The 16,199-nt window shown below is 38.2% G+C and overlaps 1 protein-coding gene and 1 pseudogene across 1 annotated transcript; one reads left to right on the plus strand and one right to left on the minus strand.

Moving 5' to 3' along the window:
- Window positions 1-9,113: 9,113 nt before the first annotated feature.
- Window positions 9,114-11,451, minus strand: LOC140942063 (uncharacterized; annotated as a pseudogene).
- A 539-nt stretch (window positions 11,452-11,990) lies between these two features.
- On the plus strand, window positions 11,991-13,246 carry LOC140942064 (uncharacterized). Its single transcript, XM_073391046.1, has 2 exons — window positions 11,991-11,995; window positions 12,769-13,246. Exons 1-2 carry the CDS (start codon window positions 11,991-11,993, stop codon window positions 13,244-13,246), a joined length of 483 nt encoding a protein of 160 aa, XP_073247147.1.
- The last annotated feature ends 2,953 nt before the right edge of the window (window positions 13,247-16,199 follow it).

Genomic DNA, 16,199 nt, shown 5'->3' on the forward strand with positions numbered 1-16,199 from the left:
AGTGGTGGTGGTAGTAATAGTGACAGTAGTAATAAATTGCTTTATTTGCATGACTGCATCATTTTACAGTATTGCAAAAGCATGCATATGACAATCAAAATATAAAACAAACAGCACTAATAATAATCTGGAAAAATTCAGTTACATTACTAACAATGAATCACGTATTTTCATACAGAAGGAAACAAACTTCATAACTAACTTATTTACATGATGGTAGTACTAGTAGTAGTAGTAGTAGTAGTAGTAGTAGTAGTAGTAGTAGTAGTAGTAGTAGTAGTAGTAGTAGTAGTAGTAGTAGTAGTAGTAGTAGTGGTAGTGGTAGTGGTAGTGGTTTTGGTAGTGGTAGTGGTAGTGGTAGTTGTAGTGGTAGTGTTAGTGGCAGTGGTAGTGGTAGTAGTAGTAGTAGTGGTGGTGGTGGTGGTGGTGGAAGTGGTAGTTGTAGTGGTAGTGGTAGTGGTAGTAGTAGTAGAATTGTTAGTGGTAGTGGTGGTGGTAGTGGTTGTGGTAGTAACAGTGGTAGTGATAGTGGTAGTGGTAGTGACAGTAGTAGTTGCTCCCGCAGGGATTTCGTCCAGAAGGCGAAATCCCGAGGAGGCGAGATATGTCCAGGATCGATCTTGTTAGCAAAAATTTGCTAACAAATGTTTTTCGCAATTGTCGCAAAAGAAGTAATTGAGAAAAAATTATGTCAGAAAAACACTAACAAATGTCGCAAAAATCGCAAGAATAACAAATGTAACAAGAATCAAGGCTTAGAAAAAAAAAAGCCAAGAAGGAGCCCGAAATGTCCGCAAATATCGCAAAAAAAAATATAACAAGGATTTTCCTTGCTAGCTAAAAACACCCATGACAAATATCGCAAAAATCGCTAAAATAACAAATTTAACAAAATTCCAGACTTAGAAAGCAAAGAAGCCAAGAAGGGCCCTGAAATGTCCGCAAATATCGCAAAAATCGCTAAAATAACAAATGCAACAAAATTCAAGACTTAGAAAAAGACGAAACCAAGAAGGGCCCCGAAATGTCCACAAATGTCGCAAAAATCGCAAAAGTAACAAGGATTTTTCTTGCTAGCTGAAAACACCCGTGACAAATATCGCAAAAATCGCAAAAAATAGCAAATGTAACAAAATTCTAGAGTTAGAAAAAGAAGAACCCAAGAAAGGCCTCGAAATGTTCGGGAATATCGCAAAAATCGCAAAAGTAACAAGGATTTTTCATGCTAGCTTAAAACACCCGTGACAAATATCGCAAAAATCGCTAAAATAACAAATGCAACAAAATTCAAGACTTAGAAAGCAAAGAAGCCAAGAAGGGCCCCGAAATGTCCGCAAATATCGCAAAAATCGCAAAAGTAACAAGGATTTTTCTTGCGAGCTAAAAACACCCATGACAAATATCGCAAAAATCGCTAAAATAACAAATTTAACAAAATTCTATACTTAAGCCCGTATTCTTGTTACTCTAGCGCAATTTGTGCCATTTTGCCATATTTGTTACTAAATCGTATTGCACCGCAACATTCATGTATAATGCGCGGATCTTATGATCCGTTTACTTTTCCCCCAATCTGCTATTCTTGATATTTTGGAACGATTGTTTAACACCCCCTTTTGTTGCTGAAAATTTACCCCTTCTGTGAGCGACACTCCTTTCTGTGCATTGTAGCTGTATGTTGATGGAAGAAAGAAGCATAAACAGATTGATATTACGGTATTTTGCTACTGTCAGTAATTATAAATAGTGTCACGTTTGTAACTGATGATTTCATTTTCTCAAAAATGGAATGCATTACAAAATTACTGGACAAGAACGTTGCAAAATTTGCGGACATCTCGAAGCCCTTCTTGACTTTTCCTCTTTCCAAGGGTAGAATTTTTTGAAATTTGTTATTCTTGCTATTTTTGCCATATTTGTTGCTCAATCTTTTAACATAGCGTGAAAAATTCTTGTTACTTTTGCGATTTTTGCGAAATTTGCGGAATTATTGGAGCCCTTCTTGGCCATTCCACTTTCCAAGTGTAGAATATTGTGAAATTTGTTATTCTTGCTATTTTTGCCATATTTGTTGCTCTAAATTTTCACATAGGAAGAGAAATTCTTGTTACTTTTGCGATTTTTGCGAAATTTGCGGACATCTCGAAGCCCTTCTTGACCTTTTCTTTTTTTTCCCTTCCTAAGTGTCGAATTTTGTGAAATTTGTTATTCTTGCTATTTTTGCCATATTTGTTGCTCAGTCTTTTCACATAGGAAGAGAAATTCTTGTTACTTTTGCGATTTTTGTGAAATTTGCGGACATCTCGAAGCCGTTCTTGACCTTTCCTCTTTCCAAGTGTAGAATTTTGTGAAATTTGTTGTTCTTGCTATTTTTGCCATATTTGTTGCTCAATCTTTTCACGTAGCATGAAAAATTCTTGTTACTTTTACTATTTTTGCGAAATTTGCGGACATCTCGAAGCCCTTCTCGACCTTTTGTCTTTCTAAGTGTAGAATTTTGTGAAATTTGTTGTTCTTGTTATTTTTGCCATATTTGTTGTTCAATCTTTTCACATAGGAAGAAAAATTCTTGTTACTTTTGCGATTTTTGCGAAATTTGCGGACATCTCGAAGCCCTTCTTGACCTTTCTCTAAACTTATCCGTAAGGATCAGTTTGCCGCTTCATATCAGACATATTTTTGAACAAGTTTGTATTCTAGTTCTTAAGTGCTTGAATAATATAATCTGGTACCCAAGTATCTTACTCAATATCTTACAAGGAATGCGGATTTGCGCGATCATGCAACTGGGAGAAGAAGGAACGACCCACCAAAGCCTAAACGTAACATGTTTGCCACGTCTGTAATTAGTTGTAAAAATATGATGATTAAGTATTTCTTAATTATTACTTAGCACACACTTTTTATATTGACTTAGCTAAATTTTTATAGTATTATTGTTGATTTCAATCATGTAGATACCTTGGGAATTTTAAAATTGTACATGGCATCTTTATTTCTCTCAGGACCCTCTCTCCTCTGCGGAGGCTTCTTTGTGTTCCGAGTAGGGATTCAATTATTGCAATTTTTATTAGCATACCCACTGGGAACCTCTGAGGAGGAGATAGTGACAGGCCCCTATGGATACCAGCCTTGTTGCCGCTGAATGGGATACCCTGATTAAATAAAGTTACTTAAATACTTACTAGGTAGATTTTAGTTCACTGTTTAAGTCAGGGTTCCATGCACATCTGTTGTCTCAGCGTATGATCTTAGCAGAAATATCTTTAGATCTTTATGGTCTATTGTGCGTTTCGAAAGTTCTTTTCAAAACTTACCCTCGATCGTCAAAATCTGAGCTAATGGACGCCTGAGTTTATTCTTGGTTTGGTCAGAGGAGAAAAAAAAGATCGCGCTAGAAATACATCTCTATTAAAAACAAGGGGAATGAGGAGAGAATATAAAAGCTCAGTTAAAATAGTAAGCTTATATTTATTTATTGGGACATCGTTTTCTATATTCAACCATGAAAACCCTTGAAGTGTTAAGGCTCAGTTAACACAAACCCCGGTTTAATAAACTCCTTATTGTCCTTGCTTACAGGCCAGCTAATTTTCCGCGTTAGATTTGCAGAAAGATTATTAGTATAGGTAATAGCATGATTTGTAGTGATATTTGGCATAAATACCACGAGTGATATTTCAAAATTGTTATACGTAATTTCACGAGCCGTTAGGCGAGTGAAATTTGAGACAATTTTGAAATATCACAAGTGGTAATTATGCCAAATATCACGTACAAATCATGCTATTATTTGTTTATACTACTACCCGCAAAAGGTTTGTAATTTTCACATGTAGGTATTTCAAATTAAGCTGAAATACCACTGCTCTAAGCCAATCAAATTGGAGAAATTTCTCATGTAGTAGTATAACAGAGTTTATTGCATCTATCTAAATATCATTTCACGCCTCACTTGAGTACTAGTCAGATTACTTTTTCATGACAACGCGAAAGGCTTTTGTGATATTGCCTTCTCCTTGGATTTTCGCTGACAAAACGTGCCAATCGCACAATACGACGTCATTCCGTTTACCGAATTCTGGACGCATTTTGGGTTGATTAGGGTCGAGCAAAAGCATTTCGTTAGTAAAACCCCCCACGTTTGCAATCTCGGAAATAACTTTCTTTAACCCCTCAGGAATGCCTTCGGCCTCACGCACTCGCTTTGTCAGCTCATTGTATTTCCTTTTGACAAATCCAACGACTACCATCATGTGTGGCACCATTCCTTCCAACTCGTACGGCACACGGGTCAAAACATTGTCAGCAGACTCGCCAAGTGGTGTACCCAATACTCTCGCATCCCATAATGTAGCTTGATTAGCCTTAGGATGCTTCGTCAAAGAGATCATAAAGGGACCCTCTTTTAACAAGTCGCAAACTTGCCCAAAATCGACTAGGTCGACTTTCTGGAAGGAGAATTCGGCTTCCTTCAAAAGTTCGTTGAAGAGGCGCTCCCTATCCTTTCCTTCGAACTTCGTATCTCTAGGGTTAATTTTCTTCAAGTCTGTTCCGCCTTTGCTGTCGTCTAAGCCCCAACCTTTCAACATGTTACGAGCAGAGTAGTACCAACATGTTTTCCCATCTTGGTCATCTGGCTCAGGGATGCTGTATCGTACTCCATCCACAGCAAGGCTCTGTCCTCCGGTTACTGCTTTGATTCGATTGTCAGCAGGTTTAGCGGCCATGTCGCTTGGTATAGAGAACCCTTAGAACCTCTGCTTTGCCCACAAACTGCCTCGCAATTGCATTGCCGACAGTATTAAAGTATTAAAAGCAGCGCTAATAGCTGTTTAAATAATTAAGATGTATTTGATTGGCTGTCCATCTCAAGTGGTTCACGCTTGATTTCTTTTGGAAATGGTAACTATGCATATCCTGTTTTTGTCTTCAACACAGAGCAAGGGAGTACATGTATAAAAAGTCGAAAGTTATAAGATCGTAGAAATACTTTTCTATCCTTTTAATGATTCAAATACTTCATTATCTACTTGAAACTTGTGTTACTTTCCTAGCAGCCATAATAATTAAGGCTGTCGTGAAAACCGTGTGGAAAAACAAATCACTCATCGATATAATCGCTGCACCTGAAGTGTCATTAAGCAAAAGCCATTATCATGGCAAAAGGATGAGGTATGTCACGAATTTTTCCCGTTTGTCGAAAACTTCCTGTGTGAAACTATTCATATTCATTATGGTCCTTGATAAATAAGTAGTAAACCAAATTATTGATAAATTAAATACGAGAATTTCAGTTCTGCGGAACAGGTGAATTAATGGATACATTCAGCTTTGTTCCATGGACGAATTGAAGTTTGCCTCCCAAACCGGGTTGCTCAAGCATCAGTAAAATAAAATTTATCAGTACCATTCGGAGATCATAGACTTTTAACAGATTACATAGGAACTCTTTCTGACTGTCCATTACAGACGGTTGTAGGTCGCGCCGCTTGCATTGAGTGGGCAAGTCCACCCCAGTGCTATAGTGTACGTGTAATTGTCCTACATACTGTAAAACGATATTTTTGGGTATAAGTTAATACCAAAATGAAAATACCTTTATCGAATAAGGAACGTTAATGAATCATCAAGCATTGCTATTTTAAAATATTTTAATTATTATTATCACTAAGTAGAGTGTTTTGAATTGTTATATAAATACGTTCTACTAGAATGTACTGGGCTTACAAAAGCTATTTGTCTTTCGTTAATAAGGTTTGCCCCTTCTCTGTAAAGATGCTCTTTTGGACGTCGGTTTCTCTTTGCACACGTGCCGCTATTCAATTAAGAAATGATGCTTTTTGTTTAAACTGAGCCCACACAGAGGTTCTTAATCTAATTAGTTCTGGTAAATTTAACGACATTTGTTTGTTATCTTACATTAATTGGCTTAATTGGTTTTTCCTAAATCTTTAGAAGCTTGACCTTACAAAGTTGTCTTTTCCTGGACATTCCTATTTTTACTATCTTTCGCGTGTTTAGTGGTTTGATCGAAACTTCAGTGCGCTTCCAAAAGAAAACCTTGTCCAACAGACTATCTTAGTTAACTCGTTGTGATAAACAAGCTTTTGTTACTGCCTAATTCAATTTACTTGCTAAAAGTTGTAACCAGTGATACCTTTGTTTAAAGGCTTTCGCAATGTAAATATCTTGCTAATTGATTTTTGACTAGGGATTTGTAAACAATCTTTTAGTTAATATATGGAAAAAGGCGGGACTAATTACCATTGTACGATATTCCAACAAGAAGCTTTTAAACGACAACTTAAGCACTGTACGCGAATTGACAAATTGTACATTTTAGAGTAACGATATTGTACATATGTGATTTTCATTCATGTAAACATTCCTTGTAATTTTTGTGTCTCTCTGACTGTTTTGTTTTGACTGGACAATTATTGGACAAAAGTGAATTTTGGACTTTTAACTGATTTTCCCATTACGACACAACCTCGAAGGAAAATATGTTAATAATTCTTATAGCCAATCGAATTTTTACTGATGTAAGATTATTTTAAGTTTGAGTAAGATTGGCAGCCTTAAGATTCAGTCAGGATAAAAGGAGCTGAAACTAGGTCTTGTCAGAGAGATACTGCTAGTCTTGATTGTGAAAAGTTGAGCAACAAGTTATCTACATTAAAACAGTTGAAAGAGACAAGAGTTTGAGTTCATTGTAGAGGATTACTGTTCCCCCAAGTTTCCTACTACAATACTTAGACATGCCAAAAAAAACCTTCCGTTTCATTGTCGGCGGAGTCTGGGTTACAAATCTTAAACAGCATGTCGTTAGCCTCCGTTGAAGGTTTGTGCTGCAAACCGAAATATGAGCAAGTCCACTTAACCATTGATGTTATATAGATATTTCTCGGTAGATATTTTTTACTTTCAGTCTTTTTACCATACAGATCTTTAAATTAAGAGCCCTTTAAACCATTGCACCTGCTGCAGTGAAGTCTCTCCTCCTTTAATTTTTTCTTAACACTGTCGGTTCTACATTGTAAATAGACAAGAAAAAGATTAACCTGCAGCTGATTCTTAATTGAGGAGAAAGGCCGGTCATCTGAAATTAAAGTAGTCTGCCAGTGTACGCATTGACAGAGGAGTTGCAAAGCCGCGCGGAGAATGGAGAAGAGAAATTTTCTCTAGTAGTTTTCTCGCTTCTTCGCCACCAAAACTCTAATGTACGTCGGCAGGCAAACAATTCAGTCCCCTAGCTACGCAGGCTAGAATAAAAGCGCAATCTATTTTTGTTTGTTTTTGTCTGAAAGATCTTAAATTATTTTATGTTAGTCTTATGATGCTAATAAAGAACTACAAAAATGAACCATCTGTCAGCAAAAATATTAATGAGAAAAAGCTTTTTTGTCGCTGAGGAGGTCCAATCGACTTTGAAAGCTTGTTATTTGTTTTACCTAAAATTCGTGAAGACTGGCTAAATAAACGCCCGATTGATTTCAGGGACGAATCTTAAATAGTACTTTCCAAACTCGAAAAGTATCTATCGGCTCCATCAGTGCTTTAATCGGTATTATTTTCCATGGAAGCTGAAGAAGAGGGTCAGAATCAACTGGAGTTGCTATGCAGACTTATACCTTTGAGACAAACATATACATTATGGTTTCTCCTTGCCTCTCATGTATTTTTCGCTATCACAGCAATCTTAGGCAATAGTCTTATCATAGCTGCAGTTTACCGGGCGTCGTCTCTTCATCCGCCTTCCAAGACGCTGTTTCGCTCTCTGGCACTCACCGACCTTTTTGTTGGCCTTCTCGCGGATTCCATCTTTATCGTGTTTTTAATAACGCTGGATTCTAAAGGCTCGGAAATTTGTGTCAGCTTCTATAAGATTTCATATTCGACAAGCCAGATTCTGTCTTCAGTGTCTTTGTCAATTTTGACTGCTATAAGTGTGGACAGGTTATATGCCTTAATACTTGGTTTGCGCTACAGACAAATTGTCACTTTAAAGCGCGTTAGACTGTTCTTGGTTTTTAGTTGGACTCAGGGGATTGCTTTTGGTTTAGCGGTACTCATCAACCCTCTGATTGCTCCATACTATAGCTTGGTTGGAATTGCGGTATGCTTGTTAACATCTGTTTGTTGTTATACAAAAATATACAAAAGGCTTCGACATCAGCAAGCTCAAATACAAGTACTGCAATTGAATATTCTCCAAGGACCGTCAATAAACCCGGAAGAGCGACTAAATATGGCGAGGTACAGAAAGACAGTATCGACTTGTCTGTGGATATTGCTAACACTTGTTGTGTGTTATCTTCCCTTCATGGTGGTTTCTGCGTTAATTGTTTTTAAAACAATGACTTCGTCCCTTGCTTTTGCTTGCACATTTTCTGCCACCCTGGTGAATTTAAATTCAACCTTGAACCCGTTCCTGTATTGCTGGAAGATAAGAGATGTGAGATGAGCCGTCATAGACACCGTTAGAGAGGTTTTCAGCCGTTCTTCAAATTAGAAACATACGATTCTCTGCTTGTATTACTGGATCAGATGGACTGTGATGGACGCCGTGATAGATTTTACATAAGGCTGCATGGTTCTGTCATAGAAGGGTTTTGTGCCGGCTGCTCCATTATTACCCTCTCCTGGTCCCTATCCATTCTTATGGTCCAGTTAAAGTAATTCTAACCTTAAAATGAGAAGCACTCAGATTTGGCGTACATTGAAGAAACATGTATGAAGAAGAAGAAAGAAGAAGAAGAAAAACAAGAAGAAGACTGGGAACTGAACACCACTGGATACTAACAGGTGTTTCCACGCAAGCAGATTATTTTGTAACAGGAGAGATTTCGAAAATGATTTGATCAAAAAGTTAAACGCTGAAAGATTTTTAAAATACATTTAAAAACATTTAAAAAAGTGAACGACGTTTCGGAGCTACGTTACGCCATTATCAAGTTGAAAAGTGAAAAAGTATAAGGTGTAAAACGAATATATAAAATTTGAAACAATACATAAAATATTTGCGGGTCCAATGGGTATAATTCCCAAGGTAAGAAACACAATAAGAGAAAAAAAAACAAAAAAACACAACAAAAAAATGTACGAAAGTGTCACGTAAATAGTTTGGCCCGAATGCAGTCGGCTTGCGTGTTAAGAGAAGGCTTGATGTCCTTTATGTATAGCATCTCGTAGACTAAGCAATCAAACTTGCTGTCGCATTTCCTCAGAACTTTGAAAAGATGGTCAGTCTTTGTTCTGTTGTTGCCATGCTGTGTTTCAAGGTGTTTCCCGATGGCTGAATAATGGTGTTCACTTATGTAAGTGTCGGGCATTGTACCCGACATTATTTGCATCGCACAAACCACATTGAAATAAGTATACAACGCATTGAGTGTTGACGATCGGGGGCTTGTTTTCCTTGACACTCAGGGTTTGTGACAGTTTTCTGCTTGTAAAGACGGGTTTTACGTTAACATCGATCTTGGCTCCCAGAGAATAGATATCTTTGCGTACGCGATCAGCTGATCGCTGATCTTTAAAGGGCAATACTATGTAAACAGATGAGTCTACTGAAGGCACGGTGTGTATTTCTTTATCTGGTTCCTGGCTGAACTTATTTAAAGTGGAATCGACCAATGTTTCGGATAACGCAGCTTTGAACACATGGTGCGTAACTTGTTGCATTCTTTTGCAAAACCTTCTTTGGTGGAAGATAGACGGTACCCACGGTTAACCACCGTGTTGACTAGGTCTTTCTTGTATCTGCTGTCGACGTGGCTTTGGAAATGGAGTAGCAGTCCTGTGTCGGTTGGTTTTCTGTAGACTTCTGTTGTTAGGGTGCCACCACATCTTGTCAAAACTGTACCGCGGAACGGAATAGAGTCGTCATGTTCAAGTTCCATAGTGAAAGACAAGCTAGGGTGCACACTGTTGAGTACTTGAAGGAAATCTGTCGCTGATTCTGTGTTGGGCATTGTGACTAAAGTGTCATCAATATATCTTCGATAAAAAGACGAAATCATGCTCTTTTGTTCTAGTTGGTTTTCTATATGGCACATGACAACGTTAGCCAATAGTGGGACCAGCGGTGAGCCCATTGCTACACCATCCGTTTGTTCATACAATTCGCCGTTGAATTGAAATAGCTGGTTCATAGTAGCGATTTCCAATAGATCCGTCAGTTGATGCTTTTCGAGTTGCTTGCTATGTGTCTTATTGAACCAGTCACCCTCGAAAGCTTTGTCAACGAGAATGTCAATAGTTTCTTTTAAAGGAACATTGGTGAATAATGCGGATACATCATAGGAGACAAGGATATGGTTAGGCTGGATGCTAGTGTTTTTAATCACGTCAATAAAACCAAAAATATCGTTGATACAATATTTGTTGGTTGATAACGGCTTTAATTTTTTTATCCAGCCATTTCGCCAGAGGGTAGTTGTAGGTGCCAGAGGCTGATAAGATGGGTCTCATGCACAGTCTTTCTTTGTGTGTTTTGGGGAGGCCATACAGGTGCGCAAGTCTGGAACCTTTCAGCCTGGTTTCCATATGATCGTCCGGATCGTCCCGATCGTCCCAGTCGTCTCAAAAAATGTTCAGACGATCCGGACGATCATATGAAAACGCTACCCAGACGATCGCAAACGACCCGGACGACCTCGGATAGATGGATAGAGTTGAGTTCTATCCGGACGATCGGGACGATCACGTAAATTTTGAAGTGATCATATGGAAACGCTCTCAGACGACTGAGACGATCGGGACGATCGAAGGCTATCCCACAAGTCGTCGCTTTTATTCCAGTAATCGAGAATAAGTTCGGCCCAGATGGCGCTGAAGCCGAAAAAATAATACACAAATGTTCGCAGCGCTTATGGGAGTTATTTGAAATTAGAGAAAGTCCGTGACATCAAGTTTTTGAAGAGATACTATGTCTTCGGGAACTCTTCTAGCTTCTCAATCCCGCAAAATCAAGAGAAAAAGCAGATACCAAGGTACGAGGTTCGCTTTGTGAATAAAAATCATCCATTTATCTGGCTTGTTTGCAAAACACGCGCAAAAATTCTATTGTCTGACCCAGAGACAGCGCTGACGACCCCGCATCTCTTGCCTTTGAGGCGGTCGAGACGATCATATGGAAACTACCAGTCACCTCAGTCGTCCGGATCGTCTGGAAATATTTTGAAACGACTGGGGCGAACGGGACGATCCGGACGATCATATGGAAACCAGGCTTAAGTTGTTCGGCCGTGGCTTTTGGAAGAATCTTGTGTACCCTCTCATGAGCTGTTTTTCTTTCTCTAGGAGTGGGTGGAAATGTTTCGGAGGTCTTCCTCTGGTTTTTAAACGGTGTTGATCAATGTGTGTAAACTTCGTAGAGTTGTTGATCGAGGCCTCACTTAGTAGACGAAGATACTGCTGGTGTCTGTCCATTACGACAACACCAGAGCCTTTGTCTGGTTTGGAGATGATAATGTCATCTCTTCTTTTAATGTTGTTGAGGGCTCTCAAAAGTGCAGTTAGTAGGATTAGGGCCTTTCTTTGCGATGTAGTTAAGTGCGATTGAACGCAAGGTGGCGGATGCCAGATCTTTTTTCTTGGGATCTTTAATAAGAGGATCTAATCTCCAAAACGCTTTTTCGAAGCTGGCTTGAATATCTTTGCTGTAGCAGTGCTGAGAGGAAGAGAAAATTTGAGATTAAGATTAGCTTCTCGGAGAAATATAAATGACACGACGAAATGTTGTTTATGTGTTCGTCTATGTCCTTGGATATTAATCGAGAAAGCAAGCCGACTCCATTCACGCCAAACTATTTACGTGACACTTTCGTGCATTTTTTTGTTGTTGTTGTTGTTTTTTTCTCTTGTTGTGTTTCTTATCTTGGGAATTATAGCCATTGGACCCGCAAATATTTTATGTATTGTGTCAAATTTTATATATTCGTTTTACACCCCTTTGTTATACTTTTTCACTTTTCAACTTGATAATGGCGTAACGTAGCACCCGAAACGTCGTTCACTTTTTTAAAATGTTTTTAAACTGATTATTTTGACTCAAATAACTCATTCGCGATCGGAGATGTTTTTGTTTCACCCGCTACCACGTTTTGTTCTATGACGGGTAAGTTATCCGTCAGTTATCACCAGATGTTTTTAGCAAATAGGCTAAGAGCTAAGGCTGTATCCATGGCAGAGGAAAAATTACCCTGGCTTTAAAAAAGTATTAACGGTGTCACAAGTAAACTGATTTTAGTGATATTTTATGATTTTTTTATTTATTCTATTTACAACAAATCAGTCTCGATGCTCTAGGTTATTCGCCGACATATTCATGATATCTTTTAAATAAACAGGAAGCCTCTGTAGTTGGCGGGTTTTTTCGGGCAACTTAAAATAAGCTTATATATATTAGTGTCTCAGCGGTGAAGCTGCAGGAAAAATTAAAAAACTCGCTACGTTAGTGCGACCACCGTTAAACCTTGAAATCCTGGTCATATTGACGGGATCTTCAAAATAATAGTAATAATAATAATAATTATAAAAGTAAACTATAATTATCATAAAAACTATCCCAGAATCCCGTAAGGCAATTTTTTTAAAGCTTTATAACGTTGACAATTTTATACGTAGAAGAATGTCAGACCACAACAAGATAACATTTGCCGTAAAATATCTTCCCATGTCTCATTAAGGGTGATGACGTCATCAGTCACGTGACTATTAGGTTTTTTTGTTGACTATTAGAGTTTTTTGCATCCCAAACAGGGTACTGAAGGAGTTCGCTCAAAAACTAGCACCAGTTGTCAAGGATATTTACAACGCATCCCTGATCGAGGGTTATTTTCCTGATGCCTTGAAGGCCTCACTGCTGAACCCAATCCCTAAAACCTCACCTCCGCAGCAGATAGAGAGCGATTTGCGGCCCATCGCTCTGACACACACTCTTGCTAAGGTGCTTGAGGGATTCACACGGGACCGCTTGATTACACAAGTGTCTCATCAGATCCACCCTCGTCAGTTTGCATGTGCAGGACATTCCACCACTGACGCGTTAGTCTATTTGCTGCAGGCTGTGTATGAGGCAGTGGATACAGGGAGCTGTGCTGCTAGGCTTTTTTTCCTTTTTTATTTTGCTGACTGCTCTAAAGGTTTTGACATGATTGACCACAGTGTGCTGATTGAGGAGCTAAGGAACATGCATATGCACCCTGTTTTAGTTCGCGATAATAGCTTTTCTGTGTAACAGGAATCAGGCTGTGAGGATTGAGAACATTATATCTGAGTGGAAAACTCCCAAGGGCGGTATACCACAAGGCACTAAGTTAGGAGTCATTTTGTTTACAATCATGACAAATAATTTATTGCGCTCATGAAACCTTAGAATAAAGTTTGTTGATGATGTCAAAGCCCTTGAAATAATCCCTAGGAACAGTGCCAGTATACTCAATTTTGTTACAAATGATATCTATGCTTTTTCTGAAGATCACAGAATGAAATTGAACCCTATTAAATGCAAGGAGATGCTAATTAATTTTATGAGTGAATCCTATGGTAACTGGTAGTAACACAATTGAGAGAGTCATGGCATATAAATTACTAGGCGTTTACGTAAGTAATGACCTGAAATGGAACCATCATGTAGAAGTTATAGTGCAAAAGGGAAACAGGAGGCTTTACCCTTTAAGGGTCCTTAAGTAATGTGGTGCACCTCCAGCTTCACTGGCTAAGGTTTATACAACCATTGTTCGTCCTGTTCTAGAATATGCTGCCCCTGTCTGGCAAAATATACCAGATTTTCTATCTTATAAGATTGAGAGCATTCAGAAAGGGGCTATGCGCATCATTTTTCCTTTAATGAATTACAACGAGGCATTAAATGCCCTTAATTTAACAACTCTAAGTGAAACACGTGCCCATCTATGCCAGGTTTATATTGATAGACTCCGGAATGAGAATCACCCCTTGCATTTTATGCTCCCCAAAGCTTAGACCTCTTAGACCTGGCATTAGCCGCTCTACGCGTCCTACCTGTAGGGCCAAGCGCACGCAAGAGTTTGTCACGCATATGTATACTTAGTGGCTTGTACAATTATATTTTCTAGTATTTATTGGATTTATTGTATTATATTTTAGTATTATATGTTTTGTAAATAGCTCTGTAATTCAGCCATTCTGTATATTGCTGCAACGAGTCTTAATAAACAGTCATTATTATTATTATTATTAACGAGTTAAAAACAAATAGCATATTTGTCAGGTTTTGGATGTGTGGGGCATTTAATAATAACCAGTTGACGTCCGGCATTTAAAATTTAAGGGGGTAATGAACATGAGCGAAAAAATCGGGAGACTAGGCCGAGGGCTGTAGAGAGTTGACGTTTTATCACACGGCAGAGAAAATTTGCAGGAAAATAATGTTCTACCTGATAATATTTTTCGTTACCAAAAGAGGGACATGACGTCATCAGTCACGTAATCAGAGCGTTTTGAATATTTTAGTTCGTTTTTGAAGTACATTTTTCACCATAAATTAGCAAGTTTTTGTTGTTTTTCTCTACAAATCTTTACACTGTATTAGCCATGAGTAATTATTATTCCATTTTCAAAGCAGAAGCAAATGAAGACTGCGCCAGGTGTTTAAAAGTTGCGTAAATTGACCAATATTGGAAATTAAAATCGAAAAGGAGACCTACTTTTCAAACTTTTGTAAAATCCTTTTTCAACTTAACTGTTTGCATGGTTTGTTTGCCGAAATAAATGTTCAACGTTTGTTAATAAAGTAGAACTTTAAAAACTAAAAGGATGTATTTCGCGGCCATATTATTTTTCTTCATTCCGGGGAGAGAGGTCATGTAGCAGCTCCTCTAGGCCTAAAAGTCAAATGGTTTGCTGCCCTAAACTGAACCAATGTAAATAATGATGAACAATGTTGTAAAAGTGTGAAAGGTTTGAACCCTGGAGTCATTTCAAAAGTAGGTTGAGTTTGATCGTCCGGGTGAACGTAGTCCTGAATAGGACTGTTGTAGTTGACAGTGACTGACGTTTCGACAACCTGTGCGGTAGTCATCTTCAGAGTCAAAGTGAGTTGTATCAAGTCAGTTGATGGTATTGTACTCTGGTTATTGATCTGATTGGTCAATTACGTCGCAATGTATAATTAAGGTTAAAAAAACCACTGCAAAAACCGTGTACGATCAGTCTTGCTCAACATCGGATCCAAAAAGATCGTGATCAGTCAAAATAGATCAAATTGAAAGCGTTGCAGTCAAGACAATTTTTGCAGGGACTGATCAAACAACGTGAAATAAAGTTTAGTTGCAATATTTCGACTGGCCAATACCAGTCTTCATCAGGTTTATTGAGATATCACGAATTACAGAAATATATATGACTGTATGAAGTAAAACAATGACCTGAAATTACATAATATGACGTGGCATGGTGTGGCTACTTAAAAAGACAAGATAACAAAAAAATAAAAGATATGCTATATATAGTTACAGTTCATCACGTTTATTGATGCCCAGAGGCTCAATTGTCTTAGCTTTATGGATAAGGTGGGCCTCACGTGCTTTCCTGAAAGAATCACGCCCATTTTTAAGTTTTTAATAGGAATCAAAAGCATATGATTGTCGGAATGATTACTGGTTAGAAAGCGTTCTGAAACTGCAGTATGGATGTAATTACCAGTAAGGTTGAGTATAGGTCGTCTGTGTTCATTAACACGGTCTTTGAGGCGCAATGTTATTGGTCGTCTGTTATTGGTCTACTGCAGTTCATTTCGTTGTAAGCGCTTTACATTTTGAGGTGCATCGACATAAAGTATTTAACTGAGAAGCAACATAACAACAAAACGGTGCATGAAAATAAGTGAAAGAGAACAAAGATGTATACTGGAGTCTTCCAAAACAGTAAACAATAGTTGCGACATCTCTTTTCTGGCCGCCCTGAACATTTTTTCCCTTTGACTGCGACTCTGGGTAATAGCAGAGCTCTTCGTCCGTACGCACGTACTTAATTCCACTTATTCATGCAACCCGATGTGAAATTTTGCATTTCAAGCACACGCACGTTTTGACAATAAATGGCGTAACCACCCCTGGACTTTTAGAGATAAAAAACAACAACAACAACAAAGCTGATTCTTTCTTTCGACTTCATTTTAATGTCTTCATTAATCTAGATAACTGTGAGAA

This window comes from Porites lutea, chromosome 6, assembly GCF_958299795.1.
Source record: "Porites lutea chromosome 6, jaPorLute2.1, whole genome shotgun sequence".
Taxonomy (NCBI): Eukaryota; Metazoa; Cnidaria; class Anthozoa; order Scleractinia; family Poritidae; genus Porites; species Porites lutea.